We start from the raw sequence: 14,779 nt of genomic DNA, 5'->3' as shown, positions 1-14,779 counted from the left end.
CAGCTGGAAGGACATACTTGCCAATCATGAAGTCAACGCTGATGGCCATTACCTACTAAGTGGGTACACAGACTAGCATTCCTATCCTGCTCTTGGTGAAAGTGGCGAAAAGATTTATATTTTTGGACCACTGACATTGCTAGCGGTGGCTATTGTTGAAGGAGAATTATTTTTAGTTTAGCACACCAGAAGCTAGAATCAGTTCAATTTTTACTACGATATAAAAGTGGCGGGCTTAGGACAAACGGTATCATTCGATTTTTCGGTATTGTTTTGTTAACACCATCAACTACAAGACATTACAAATATGTACAAGGTAATTTTGATTGAAAAATTTTCTAAGATAAGGAATAACAGAAGTTCTATTCGATTTTAGTCTGCCATCGTTATTCTTGCCCTGGTTGGCGTGATTGCTGCCATGCCTCAGTACCACGGCCAGCAGCATCATCACGAGGAGGAACACCATGGACCAGTGCACTATGAATTCCACTATGACATCCATGATGATCACACCGGAGATGTTCATGGACGCAAGGAATCCCGTAAGGATCATCAGACCCAGGGTGAATACTACCTGATCGATGCCGATGGTTATAAGCGCACTGTCACCTACCAGGTCGATGGCAAGAGCGGATTCGTTGCTCAGGTCCACCGAGAGCCAATCAAGGGATACCAGCAGCCTCAGCACCATCAGGTTCACAAGGTCGTTGCTGTTCCAGTTCACCATGCCTACCATCACTAAGAAATTGATCCTCTCATTAGCTTGTTCTAAGTAGTCCAATTCCAATAAACCAATGTACATAATTTTCAAACTGCCCCATGTTTTTCTTATCTGAACAAAAATCTTCCAATATAGAACTAAGGTGAGGGTCGCTGTTTTGGATCAAAACCGAAAGCACACCTGCTGCTAAGAGGAAAAGGGGCGTTCTACTAAAACAGCTACCACGAAATTGGACGATTTTACCGCACTCTTTCAGGTCTCCTTTCTTCGGACGAGGATCCCCTGCATCCAGTCGACCGGGAATGTTGCAGTATCGTAGATGTCAGCGAAAAGACGGTGCAACATTTGTGCAGACAAGGCAGGGTCGGTTTTCAGCATTTCAGCAAGGATGCAATCGATCACAGGTGTTTTCACAGGTGTTGGATTTCATGTCTTTGATCGCCGCTTCTACTTATTTCAGCCAGCGAGGGCGCTTTTGAGTTGACGCAAATAATGCGATTTACTGTTGGCGCTTCGAGCTGCGGGTTCTGTTGGCCGTAGCTATTCGTGACTCGGAAGAGTTGTTTGAAGTGCTCAGTCCATCGTTTGAGCGGATCAGTTCGATCGGTCAATAACTGATCTGCTCGGTGTTTTAGCGGCATTCTTGCATTAGTTCTTGCACCACTAAGGCGGCGAGAAATGTCGTATGGATATCGGATATCTCCATTAGCGGCGACTCTTTCTCGCTCTTCGGCTAGGAAGTTTGTCCGGGCTTCCTTGTCTCGTCTACAAGGTTGTTTTACTGCCTTTTTCAGCTCCGTATATCGTAAGCCGGCGGCTGTTTTGGCTGAACCGGTACATGCCTGCTCAATTCCGACTTTCGCCTTTCTTTGATCATCAATCATCCTCCAGGTTTCATCCGCCTTCCATTTACTTCTTTTTCCACAGACTTTACCGAGAGTACCGTGGCTCGTCGTGATATAGGCATTCTTGATTCCAAACCACTATTCTTCGACTATTCCGTCTGTTGGTAGTTCCGAGGCTCGGGATTCAAGCTGTTCAATGTATGCCCTTTTCAACTTTGGGTTCTCCAACCGGCGGACGTCGTATCGACAACCGACTTTCTCCTCGTCCCTCTGGACACGCGCAACTCGCAGTCGTATCTTGCCAAGGACGAGGTCAGGTGCAATGTCTGCGCTTCGTTTGTTGCGGACATCAAGAAGGCTTCTTCTCCATTTTCAGCTGATGCAGATTTGATCAATTTGATTTTCTGTTCGGCCATCGCGGGATACCCTAATGGCCTTATGTGCTGGTCGATGGGGGCAGAGCGATCTACCGAGCACCATGTTGTTGTTGCCACAACATTCTACAAAAAACTCTCCATTTTCGCTCATTTTTCCTAGACCATGGCGCCCCATGATGCGCTCAAGGTCCTGATTGTCGGCGCCAATTTTTGCGTTGAAGTCACCCAAGTGGATTTGAATGTCACCCTTTGGAATTTTCTCTACCACGCTGTTCAATTGACTGTAAAACTGCTCTTTTCCTGCAAATCGGCAACGTCAGTTGGCGCATAGCACTGGACCATTGTAAGGTTTCTAATCCGTGTTCTAAATCTGGCTACGATTATTCTTTCTTCTATCGGTTCCCATTTAATGAGGGCCGCATGGGCCTGCAGGCTTAATAGGAAACCAACTCCTCGTTCCCGCATGTTCTCCTCGTATGTCAGAGTGAAGCAGTACTTGCCCAAACTGTGTCTTGTGTTCTTCAGTGTTAGGCCAACGGACTTCACTCAGTCCCAGAATTTCAAGCTTGAGCCAGCTTACTTGCTGGGCAAGGGATAAAACGTCCCAAGTTCCAATTAGTGTCCGTGTTTATTATTACAATTTTATTAATAGGGAGCAGTAGGTTGTAAGCCTAAGGTCCCTTTTCCGCGATGGGGTTGCCATCTTGGATTTAGCTGGCGGGAGCCGCATTTCATAAATTCAACCGCTCGTCGTGTGACAGACGCTGTTTGAGCCGCCCCTGACCTGGAGAACCGACCACTACGGGGCATCGTGTTGCACATATTCACATCTTAAAATTCAGTTTTCTCGCAATTCCATTCAAAAACATCTTTGTCATAAATTTTTGTGGAGTCTCTGTTATTTATTATCAGAAGTTGTCAATAATAACTCCCAAAACACGATTAAATCATGGTTCCTCATATACTCTTCTGATTATTGACCAAATCATAGAACCAGTTTGCTGGTCAAAATTCATGAAAAAAATGGAAACTTTAAAAATATTTGGAAAGATTAATAGCAATCCTAAAATAATAAATAAACGAAGCTTGAAAAAAAATATTACAGTGTCTTTTTCTCATTGAATATTCAAATGAAATGTTTGGTGTTAAAAACAACAATATATAGAATAGATAAAAATTTCATATACAAAACTGCCTAATACCATTATTCCAATATTTTGAAAGTATTTGTAAAGTATTTATTCATTGGATCTGAAGAAACTGCGGTGAGTCCGTGCACCCATGGTGAATTATCTACATACAAACACAGCAAATTTTATTTTGCTTGAAAACAGCAAAATTTTACTGGATTTTGTCCCGCTGGCTTACCAGCAAAATTTCCAGCAATATCGATTGCTGGAAAATCCAGCAAACTAAATTACTGGAAATCAGCATTTTATTTCATAAAACAACCGCAACTTTTTGGACTCCTAATTAGATTTTAAATTTAAACCTCCATGGTAGTCATATTTATAAAAAGAGATGTGTGCTGGAAAAATCAGCAAGAAGGAGAATGTTTGCTGGTTTCCAGCAAAAATTTGGATTGCTGGATTTTTCCAGCAATTTTTTTTTTGCTTGACATCGAGGCAAAATTTCACTGTGTACATACATTTGCGAATTTATTAAGAAATTCAAATCGAACAAAAAATTTCTATATTGACTAGTAAAAAAGAATACAGCCAATGAAAAATTTATCAAGTGTTCAGCACCAGATCTGAAATTTATGTCTATCTGATTTTGATAACATTTTATTTGTGTTAAGTTTGAATTGATTTGAGCTTCAACGAACCTTTCTTGGATATGATACATTTTGCAGGAAGCTGTTGGAAAATTTTTATACTGGGAACCGCTTATTGAGCCTTACAAAGATTCAAGTTCTTAATTGAAAAAAAATGAGTAAATATGACAATAACAAGTTATCTCCAGTTAGAATATGCTTATAGAACAATTTTAGTAATACCGTATTTGTTTTCACCACCCGAAAGTGTTGCACCTTCCAGGCTGAAAACGAGCATGAATCGAGTTTCGTACCCACCTTTGTTGGTGTACGTGAAATCGGCAGTGTCAACAGAAAACATCAAGCTGTCAAAAATCCATTACAGCTGGTATTTGTTTTCGTTTGACTTCGATAATTGAAATGAAATTTACTTTAGTTGATCATTATCTTTTAAATAATATGAAAATTTTAGCATGAATTTATATAGGTACTATGTTGAATTGTGAAGATTTCAGATTTATTTTGCTTGGTAGATTCGCCTCTGGCTCTGATGATAACTGCAATACCTTCTGATTCTGGGTGGTCTATGTTTGCTGCTGCTAGACTGCAGTTACCCCAGCTTGAAGGTTCCGGTATTTTGAACGTTTATTCCTCGCAAATACCTCTAGTACCTATTTCCGTTTTCAGATGACAAAAGAAAAATTCTTGGAAGTCAAATTGGCGAACTCAGATCGCGAAAATTGGGGGAGAAAATTTTGCTAACAGACCGAAACGAAATTCAAGCTCCCAATGCGGGTGTAGTCTCGAACTACCGTTTTTGAAGGGCAACGGGTGGGAATCCGGGACTTGGCGCAACCGAGCATCGTCACCCTAAGGCACAGCTCGAAGCAGAGTAGCTTCGATGCAGCTGAACGCTTCTTGCTGTGGAGACCAACTTATAGGACCCTCCCGAACAAGAAAACTTTTCGATTTGGGCGATTCCACCAGATCTTTGGGTTGGCCTTTTTGCACTCGGATTTGCTGCTCTTTTTCGGCATCGCCTGGAACTGATTGCAGCAAGCCTTCTGGGCACATTTCTTCTTGGAAGCGTTGTTTGCTTTGGATCGTGCCATCCAGGTGAAATTCTCCGCCTCTGTTGGAAACGGCACTGGTATTGAATCCGGAACAAGTCTCCGTTCTTCGGGATAATAAAGAGAAAAAAACAGCTCGAACGCAATTTATACGGTATAGAAATAAACCAACCAGCTGATATTTGTTTACATCGGGAAGCATGTGCTGTCAAAATTCATGATAGTATTGGTGAGAGCGCAAGCAACACCGAATATTTTCAGAGTGTTCCACCGTCCACTTTATGGTGCACTACCAGTGGACTACTCATCCTGAAAACGACCATGAAAACAGCAAAAAGTGCACTACCGGTAATGCCCCGGTGCACCACCACACGAAAACAAATTCTCTATAAGTTTCCGAGCCAAGAATGTTGAAAACATACTTTTTGCCAGGTTTTTAGGGGAATTGGACCACTTTGCATCGGCGACGTTTATTAGCGAAATTTCATGTTGATCTATCGAACATTTTTCAAGTGTCGGAACCAAACAAAAGAAAGACAACTAAACTTTGAAATGAGAGCGTCTATTAGGGTGGCCCAAAATTGTACTATGTCTGGGATTTTGGACGCTCAAGCTTCAAATGATAGCTTAAGGAGTAAGAAACAATATTTTATATGGCGGCGACTCAGAAAAATGATGTTTAGAGGTCGCACTGGTTAGATTTTTGGAAAAATGCCATTTTTTCGACATTTTGTCCTCATAACATTTTCAGCTCTTGAAAAAGTATTAAACATGTGTTTCTAATATTTTTTAAATTTTTTTATAACGTAAGTTTTAAACTAAAAATTTATTGGGACTGTTTCGGACTCTCCATTTGTATGTATGATTTTTTTAAATTACGCAATACTATGATTTTTTGAGAAAAAAAATAATTAAAATCAACAAAAAGGGTACTTTGGATTAAGATTTTTAATCAATATTGAATTCAAAAGATGCACGACGTTATTATGTACAACTTTGCAGAAGAAGGTGTATAGCTATGACTTGTCGTTTCAAAGTAATTCAAGTTTCACTGTGGAAAAAAGTCACAATTTACAAATTTTTGCTAAGAATTGCTTCATATTATAATGTGGATGAGTTTCGAGCAATCTAAGAACCAAAAAACTCCTGATATCAAATTTTTTCATCCTTTTATCGATCCTTAAATTACTAGAAAGAACCAAACTTGAATAACTTTTTAACGACAAGTAATAGCTACACACTTTCTTCTGCAAAGTTGCACATCATAACGTTGCGCATCTTTTAAGTTCAATGCTGATTGTAAATGTTAATCCAAAATTTACTTTTTTGTGAATTGTAAATTTTTTTCACTAAAATTCATAGTATTGCGTAATTTAAAAACTCATACATAAAAATTGAGAGTCCAAAACAGTCCCAATAAATTTTTTGTTTAAAACTTACATTGTAAAGAAAATTTAAAAAATACCAGAGACACATGTTTAATACTTTTTCAAGAGCTGAAAATGTTATTAGGATAAAATGTCGAAAAAATGGCCTTTTTCCAAAAATCGAACCAGTGCACCTCTAAACATCATTTTTCTGAGTCGCCGCCATATAAAATATTGTTTCTTACACCTTAAGCTATCATTTGAAGCTTGAGCGTCCAAAATCCCAAACGTAGTACAATTTTGGGCCACCCTAGTGTCTATGCGTTAGCTTTTCTTCTCTTTGTGTTGCCAGTATTTTTGTTTTGCTTATATTTGCCCAGTTTTGCTTAAAATGCCGTCGAAACAAGAAGCGTTTCGCTGGCGCGTTGTACAGTTTTACGAACAGCACAAAAATCTTGGCAAAAAATATACAGTACAGCATTTTAAAAGTGAAAATGTGACGGGTTCCACTGTTTACCATATCCTAAAATTCCCAACAACTACTCGAAAGCAGGTAGTGGCAGACCAACGAAAATTATGGACGCAAAGTAACTTCGATCTCTTTCTCGTGCCTTCAACACCAACGATTCACTGAGCCAAAGGGATGCCGCCAAAAAGTTCAATTGATCTTACCAGTACATTGGCAAGACATTGAAAAAAGTTGAAATTAAGTGCCGAAAGAAGACAGGAGCCCCAGAATATACTGAGCATCAGATTTTGACACTTAAACCCCAATGCCGCTGGATGATAAAAAATTATGCCAAAAAAACACAATCCTTCCATAATACTTATTTGATCCCATTTGTACCCAAGAACCACAGCCCTTCAAATCTGTCTCAGTGGCGCCCAATCGAATTTTTTTTTCGAAACGGTGAGCTCATTGGTGTACAATAATAATTGAAGAGCCAAGAACTGCAAACAATTGATTGGTAGAATCAAAAGATGTATTCACAAAGATGACATGAAGGCCGTACAACGCTCCTGTTCCGACATCAAACGGAAGCTTTGCCGAACAGCCGATTATGGACCGTTTTCAACTAACATCTAATTTTATTTTAACAATGGACAATGCACCTTTATTTTCAATAAATCAAATCTTCTTTAGGTATACTTGACTGTTTTTCAATACTTGAAAAAGGAATTCAAAAATTTTAGTTGTTACCCGTTAAAATTTTTCATCGTCGCTGGTTGGCATGGTTGCCAATCACTTCGTATTTCAACTTCATTGAGTCTGGCTATACAATTATGCTTTTTTTGTATTTCTTAAATGTCCCGCTTTTTCTGAAAGTTTTTGGCAAGCCTAAAATATGGCCGTTTTACCATAATTCGCCTACTTTTAAAACATGTTCCAGGTTCAAGGTATCAGACATTGAATTAATGTCTATTTTGCATGAATTTTGATGCATTTGGTTCATAAAGAGCTGGTAAAAATTTAAATACATAAGTTGTTGTGTAGAAATATTTACCGGGAATACCTTAATCTGGTTTTCCTGCTTTTGTCAACTTGTTACAATCTTTTAGATGAAATATTTTATTCGAGTAATAGAAAATTTTGTGAAGTAAGGTCAACTTTTTTTCAGAAATTGTAATGATTTCTTTCCAAACCTGCTTATTTGTATAGTTAAAATTTGAATAAGTTAAAAAAATGAACTTTTCCAAAACGAAAATTTACCAACAAATTTACGAGAATATAACTGATTGAGTAAATACATATTGATATTTGTTATTTATATTTCAGTTTGTACATAAAATTGAGCTAACTACCGACTAAAAAACGCAAGATTTTCTAATGATGGTATCCATGATGAACTGGAACAGCCACAACCTTGTGAGTCTGATGATGATGATGTTCCTGAGGCTGTTGGTATCCCTTGATCGGTTCCCGGTGAACCTGAGCGATGAATCCGCTCTTGCCATCCACATGATAGGTCACGGTACGCTTGTGGCCATCGGCATCGATCAGGTAGTATTCGCCCTGGGTCTGATGATCCTTGCGTTCCTCCTTCTGGCCATGCACATCTCCGGTGTGATCGTCATGGATGTCGTAATGATACTCGTAGTGAACTGGGCCATGATGCTCCTCCTCATGATGATACTGCTCGTAGTGATGTTGCTGGGCAGCAATGGCACCAACCAGAGCCAGGACGAAGAGAGCAGTCTGTTGATTGAATTAAAGAAAAATAAATATCGGAGAACATTTCCAAATTATGTTTGGAACAAATTAATACCTTATAGTACATGATTTCGAAGAGTTGAATGATCCTAGCGATGGAGAGAAGCTGAATGTTACTGGTGGATTTCATTCTTCGACTTTTATATGATAAAAGGACGCAGATTATCTACATTACTACCCGATAACTGGTCCTTTTCCTAGTCAGAACAACTTTCCGTTGCAATTTTGCCAAATTTATTTTCAAGGTATCATAAAAGCTGAAAATATCTCTGAACGGCGTTACCTTCAGTAGTTCATGAATTGGAAAGTGCAATGGTTTACGGTACCTTAATTGTTATTGTATTTTTAAGATCTGCATAGCTTTGGTAAAGTATATCCAACTGATACAAAGTTGCATACATCTCTTTGGCGAAAAATAATGATTTACTATCAACTTGCTCCGACTAAATACTTCTACCGTTTCTGGTCGAAACAAGCAACCAAAATAAATACTAGGTACCGTAAATCATTTCACTTTCCAGTTCATGAGCTAGCAAAAGAAACGCCTCAAAGAGAATTTATCCGCTTGTGGTGTTCCTTGAAAAAACATTCGGCAAAATTGCAACGGAAAGTTGTTCTGACTGGGCAATGAACCAGTTGCAGGGAAAAAATGTTTCCAGCATCCTTTAAACATATAAAAGTCGAACGATGAAATCCAAACAGTATCATTCAGCTTCATTCACTGCTAGGATCATTCAATTCTCAATCATAATGTACAAGGTAAAAATTCGTCAAACAAAATTCTAGGAATAAAATTAAAAACATATCTTTTATCGACAGATCGCTCTCCTCGTTCTGGCTCTGGTTGGTGCCATTGCTGCCCAGCAACATCACTACGAGCAGCATCATCATGAGGAGGAACACCACGGACCAGTTCACTATGAGTATCATTACGACATCCATGACGATCACACCGGAGATGTGCATGGCCAGAAGGAGGAACGCAAGGATCATCAGACCCAGGGCGAATACTATCTGATTGATGCCGATGGCCACAAGCGTACCGTGACCTATCATGTGGATGGCAAGAGCGGATTCATCGCTCAGGTTCACCGGGAACCGATCAAGGGATATCAGCAGCCTCAGGAACATCATCATCATCAGACTCATAAGGTCGTGGCTGTTCCAGTTCACCATGGCTATCATCATTAGAAAAAATAATTCCAATTAGTCGATAGTTAGCACAATTTTACCTGTCAATAAAAGTGATAAATTCAATTGACTCAAATTGTTTATGTAACGCTAATGAGAATGTGTCCCTTTTTCCAACTTCTACTTTTATTGGTCAACATAATTATTTTCATATCTTGAGCTATGATAAACTCTTCTAAAATGCGACAAGGTGAGTAACAAAAAAATTATTAAACTTCATGTTAAGTTCTATTGTTAAACCTACAAATGTAGGGGGAAGTATTCCGCCTTAATGCGCATACAGCTGATTGACGAAATGGCTGGTCGATCAACATATCTTATCAGTTTAGTTCGAGGATAATTTGCTTTTGACACATGGCATGGAAATTTTTTATTATTATACAAAGTCAAAAGAATATAAAAATTTAAACAAGCCCGAAACAAAAATGACTTTTATTTTTTAAGTACAAAATATTCAAATTTCCCATACAATGCCCAGGTCTCGGTAGGAAGCATATATATATATATATATATATATATATATATATATATATTTTTTTTTTTTTTTTTTTTTTTTCAAACCAAACCCCAAGATACTTAAAACACCTCGATTGAGTGATCGTTCTGCCTAGGAGTTGAAGCTTCGGTTGAGCAGGTCTATGTTTCTTAGAGAAAACAACCATCTCCGTTCATTAGTCTCGCAACACTCGTCGTGAACAGTCGCGTTTTCCAGTTTCTCGATCATCGCGAACAAGTGTGTGAGTTTCGTCCAATATATCCGGGTGATTGTGCCGTTCGGACGCTTTAAACGGTATTTTGTGCCGCGTACATCAAAGACAATTGTTTTCCTGCCAAAGGCAGATGAAATTCGGGGTTGGAATAACCGAGTTTTGGCGGATTGAGTGGTTTTATTTGCCGAGCTGACTGCATTCGCAAGAACATTTGACCACCACGAGGGCCGGCGCCAATGTTTGGCGAACAACGTTCCCCATCATCATCATCTTGATAATCATCATCATAATCAAACTAGTCATTTTCGCCCAAGGCTGAGTCGAGACGTGGTAGCCATCTTGAAACAACGAGGAAGGACCACGTGGTTGGGACCACCACTGAAGGAGCCAATCAAATCGGAAATAAAGTTTGTGATACTTTTTCTTTCTTTTTTCCCTATTTCTTATTCTATTTGTTCTCTATCATATATCTATCTATTTGAGCTTCGCTTTTATTTTCACAAAATATGAGCGAAGGCGGGGGGTCGGACCCACCAGATGTAGATGGTGAGAAAATCATTTATGAAGATGAGGAGCATCTGGAGGATTCAGCTGTAGCTGGTCCTTCGAATGCTCATCTTTTTCCGGCAGTTGATCTTTCTACTCCATCTGCAACTGCGGAAAAGACAACTCGACTCCGAGTTTATCCTGATAATTCATCCTCTTCTGGGCCGGGGGTGGTTTTCATCCGGCCCAAAACTAACGGAAAACCATTAAATTTAGTGCAGATCACGAAAGATCTGGCTAGGTGGCCCTCCGTTACCAGTGTTTCCAAAGTACGTCCGAACAAATTGCGCGTTGTTGTGGCCGACCGGAAGGCCGCAAACGGAATTCTTGCCAGTATTTTTTTTAATTTAGAGTATCAGCTCTATATTCCATCTCATGACGTAGAGATCGAGGGTGTGATCACCGAATCGAGTTTGGAGGCTGAATACGTTAAGTCTCACGGCGTAGGTAAGTTCAAGAGCCTTGATTCGACCTCGGTCGGAATCTTGGATTGTCGCCAACTCATGACTGCCTCCGTCGTTGATGGCGTTACCAAGTATTCGCCTTCAGCCTCGATTCGGGTTACATTTACAGGAACAGCCCTCCCTCATTACGTCTTGATTGACGGAATTTTAAGGCTTCCAGTACGCCTTTATGTGCCTCGCCCAATGCAATGCAAGAATTGCATCAAGTTGGGGCATACTGCTTCGCATTGCTGCAACAAGAAGCGATGCTTGCATTGTGGGGAGAATCGTGGGGAAGGAGCATGCTCAGCAGTTGAGCAGAAATGCGTCTATTGCGGGGGCTCACCCCATGATATCTCCTCCTGCGAGGCATTTCAGGCAAGCTGGGATAAACAGAGGCGCTCTTTAAAAGAACGCTCCAAGCGTTCTTATGCCGCCATATTAAAGAGCGCCTCTCCACCGGTCCAACCTCAGACCAGTAACATTTTTTCTGTGCTGTCAGTTGACAATGAAGACACAGATACGGCTGATGAAGTTCAGCCAGTCTTCGTTGCAGGAGGCTCTCGGAAGCGAACAAAGGCGCCTTCTCCGAAAATACCAGCTAAAATAGCTACGGTTGTCTCTTCAAATAGAAACGAGAAAAAGTCGACTGCTGCTGAAAAGGAAAAACAAGTTCCTCCAGGTTTCCGCGGAAATGCACCACTGCAGAATAAACCAACAGCTGCGGGAGCTTCGCAAACCCAAACCCCAAACGTGATGCCAGAATCAACGACTCAGTCTGGGCTCTTTAAGTTGACTGACATTTTGAACGGATTTTTTTCGTGTTTTAATGTATCAGAACCCGTGAAAGACATTGTATTTGCAATGCTTCCTGTATTAAAGACATTTTTAAAGCAATTGATGCAAACTTGGCCCCTCCTTTCAGTGTTTGTATCTCTCGATGGCTAATTCACGCCGAGAGGTCGGAGATATCACTGTACTACAGTGGAATTGTCGTAGTCTTATTCCAAAATTGGATTCATTGAATTATTTACTTCATAAAACAAACTGTGATATCTTTGCATTGTCCGAAACTTGGCTATCTTCTCAATCTAACATCTCATTCCACAATTTTAATATTATCCGTCTGGATCGTGACGATTCTTATGGAGGGGTGCTTTTGGGGATCAATAAGTGCCACTCTTTTTATAGAATTCACCTTCCTTTATCAGGCGGAATTGAAGCTGTTGCATGTCATACAACAATAAGAGGTAAGGACTTATGTGTTGTCAGTTTGTACTGGCCTCAGAGAGTTGCAGTGGATCGAAATCACCTAGAGGACCTGTGCTCAGTGCTCCCTGAGCCAAGGTTGATCCTGGGTGACTTCAATTCACATGGAACTGTCTGGGGAGAACAAATTGACGATAGTCGTTCTACTCTTATCTATGACATTTGCGACAGTTTCAATTTAACAGTATTGAACACGAGTGAAAAAACACGGGTACCTAAACCTCCTGCAAGACAAAGTGCAATTGACCTCTCACTCTGCTCAAATTCACTATCATTTGATTGCCAGTGGAAGGTAGTCCATGATCCGAATGGTAGTGATCACTTACCTATCGAAATTACTATCACCAATGGGGTCAGCTCTTCGAACACAATAAATATGACATATGACCTTACAAGACACATCGACTGGAAAAAGTACTCGGACACAATTAAAACCGCCATCGACTCTATGCACGTTTTACCTCCTTTGGAGGAGTACCACTTTCTTTCTTGTCTGATACACGATAGTGCAGTTGACGCTCAAACAAAACCCATCCCAGAATCATCTATTCATCGAAGGCCTCCTAATCCATGGTGGGACCCTCAGTGTTCTAAGCTTTATAAGGACAAATCAACAGCATTTAAAGAATTTCGAAAACATGGAACTCTTGTCCATTTTGAAGCTTACGTTTCCCTTGAAAATCAGTTTAAAAAGTTAACCAAGGGGAAGAAAAAGGCGTATTGGAGGAATTTTGTTAGTGGGTTATCGCGTGAAACATCCTTAAGTACTTTGTGGAAAGTGGCACGAAGCATGCGTAATCGATCATCTACAAATGAAAGTGAGGAATATTCACATAGGTGGATATTTAAATTCGCACGGAAAGTCTGTCCAGATTCTACACCTGTGCAAAAAATAATCCGGAACGTGCCTCCTGATAGGTCTGATAGTGGTCTAGACTCAAGCTTTTCGATGGTCGAATTCTCACTTGCCCTCCTCTCTTGCAACAATTCAGCTCCGGGAATTGATGAAATCAAATTTAACTTGTTGAAAAACCTTCCGGATGCTGCAAAATTTCGCTTGTTAAATTTATTTAATCAATTCTTGGAGCATAACATTGTTCCCCAAGATTGGAGACAAGTGAGAGTCATTGCTATCCAAAAACCCGGAAAACCAGCGTCTGATCCCAACTCTTACCGTCCAATAGCGATGTTGTCTTGTATACGCAAATTGATGGAGAAAATGATATTGTTTCGTTTGGACAAATGGGTAGAAACAAATGGTCTCCTTTCAGATACTCAATTTGGGTTTCGAAGGGGCAAAGGGACAAACGATTGCCTTGCTTTGCTGTCTTCAGAGATACAAATGGCGTACGCAAAACGTGAGCAAATGGCTTCAGTGTTTCTAGACATAAAGGGAGCTTTTGATGCAGTCTCAATAGAGGTTTTGTCAGACAAGTTGCACTCCCGGGGTCTGCCTCCTCTATTGAACAACATCTTATACAGCTTACTTTGTGAGAAACATTTGAACTTTGCTCACGGAGATTTTGCAGTTAGAAGAACATCTTACATGGGCCTCCCACAGGGTTCATGTTTGAGTCCACTTTTGTACAACTTTTATGTGAGTGACATCGACAGCTGTCTCTCTGAAGGCTGCACTCTAAGACAACTTGCAGATGACGGAGTAGTGTCTGTCACAGGATCTACTGAGTCTCATCTGCACAGGCCTTTACAAGATACTTTAGACAGATTGTCTTCCTGGGCTTTGGGGCTTGGGATTGAGTTTTCCCCTCAGAAAACGGAAATGGTTGTTTTCTCTAAGAAACGTAGACCTGCTCAACCTAAGCTTCAACTCCTAGGCAGAACGATCACTCAATCGAGGAGTTTCAAGTATCTTGGGGTTTGGTTTGATTCCAAGTGTACCTGGAGAGTCCACATTGAGTATCTGAAAGGAAAATGCCAACAAAGAATCAATTTTCTCCGATCAATTACTGGCACCTGGTGGGGAGCCCATCCAGAAGATCTTATCAAATTGTATCGAACAACTATTCTATCCGTTATGGAATATGGTAGCTTCTGTTTCCAGTCAGCTGCCAAAACTCACCTCATCAAACTAGAGCGTATCCAATACCGTTGTCTCCGTATCGCTTTGGGCTGTATGCCCTCAACACACAACATGAGTCTTGAAGTTTTGGCAGGAATACTCCCTTTGAAAGATCGATTCAATTTACTATCACTTCGGTTCCTCATCAGGTGTGAGGTCATGAACCCATTGGTGATTGTAAATTTCGAAAGG

The 14,779-nt window shown here is 40.3% G+C and overlaps 3 protein-coding genes across 3 annotated transcripts; 2 read left to right on the top strand and 1 right to left on the bottom strand.

Annotated features, from left to right (window-relative positions):
- Nucleotides 1-160: 160 nt before the first annotated feature.
- On the top strand, nucleotides 161-812 carry LOC129749658 (larval cuticle protein A2B-like). The gene is made up of 2 exons (XM_055744686.1): nucleotides 161-316; nucleotides 377-812. Exons 1-2 carry the CDS (start codon nucleotides 308-310, stop codon nucleotides 740-742), a joined length of 375 nt encoding a protein of 124 aa, XP_055600661.1. The 5' UTR covers nucleotides 161-307; the 3' UTR covers nucleotides 743-812.
- A 7,076-nt stretch (nucleotides 813-7,888) lies between these two features.
- Nucleotides 7,889-8,533, bottom strand: LOC129748980 (pupal cuticle protein Edg-84A-like). Its single transcript, XM_055743792.1, has 2 exons — nucleotides 8,404-8,533; nucleotides 7,889-8,333 (listed from the first exon to the last, which is right to left on the bottom strand). Exons 1-2 carry the CDS (start codon nucleotides 8,476-8,478, stop codon nucleotides 7,962-7,964), a joined length of 447 nt encoding a protein of 148 aa, XP_055599767.1. The 5' UTR covers nucleotides 8,479-8,533; the 3' UTR covers nucleotides 7,889-7,961.
- Nucleotides 8,534-8,915: 382 nt separating this feature from the next.
- LOC129749467 (histidine-rich glycoprotein-like) lies at nucleotides 8,916-9,609 on the top strand. The gene is made up of 2 exons (XM_055744443.1): nucleotides 8,916-9,107; nucleotides 9,168-9,609. Exons 1-2 carry the CDS (start codon nucleotides 9,036-9,038, stop codon nucleotides 9,537-9,539), a joined length of 444 nt encoding a protein of 147 aa, XP_055600418.1. The 5' UTR covers nucleotides 8,916-9,035; the 3' UTR covers nucleotides 9,540-9,609.
- Nucleotides 9,610-14,779: the final 5,170 nt, after the last annotated feature.

Source organism: Uranotaenia lowii, chromosome 2 (assembly GCF_029784155.1).
Source record: "Uranotaenia lowii strain MFRU-FL chromosome 2, ASM2978415v1, whole genome shotgun sequence".
In the NCBI taxonomy this organism is placed as follows: domain Eukaryota; kingdom Metazoa; phylum Arthropoda; class Insecta; order Diptera; family Culicidae; genus Uranotaenia; species Uranotaenia lowii.
Note: the sequence above shows the minus strand (reverse complement) of the source record. Positions and strands in the feature narration are given on the sequence as shown.

Bases quoted from the DNA above. Each gene is read 5' to 3' on its own strand.
- LOC129749467 (XM_055744443.1), top strand. From the start codon at position 9,036: ATGAAATCCAAACAGTATCATTCAGCTTCATTCACTGCTAGGATCATT. The intron at 9,108-9,167 runs GTAAAAATTCGT...TTTTATCGACAG, and splicing joins TCTCAATCATAATGTACAAG to ATCGCTCTCCTCGTTCTGGC.
- LOC129748980 (XM_055743792.1), bottom strand. From the start codon at position 8,478: ATGAAATCCACCAGTAACATTCAGCTTCTCTCCATCGCTAGGATCATT. The intron at 8,334-8,403 runs GTATTAATTTGT...TTCAATCAACAG, and splicing joins TCGAAATCATGTACTATAAG to ACTGCTCTCTTCGTCCTGGC.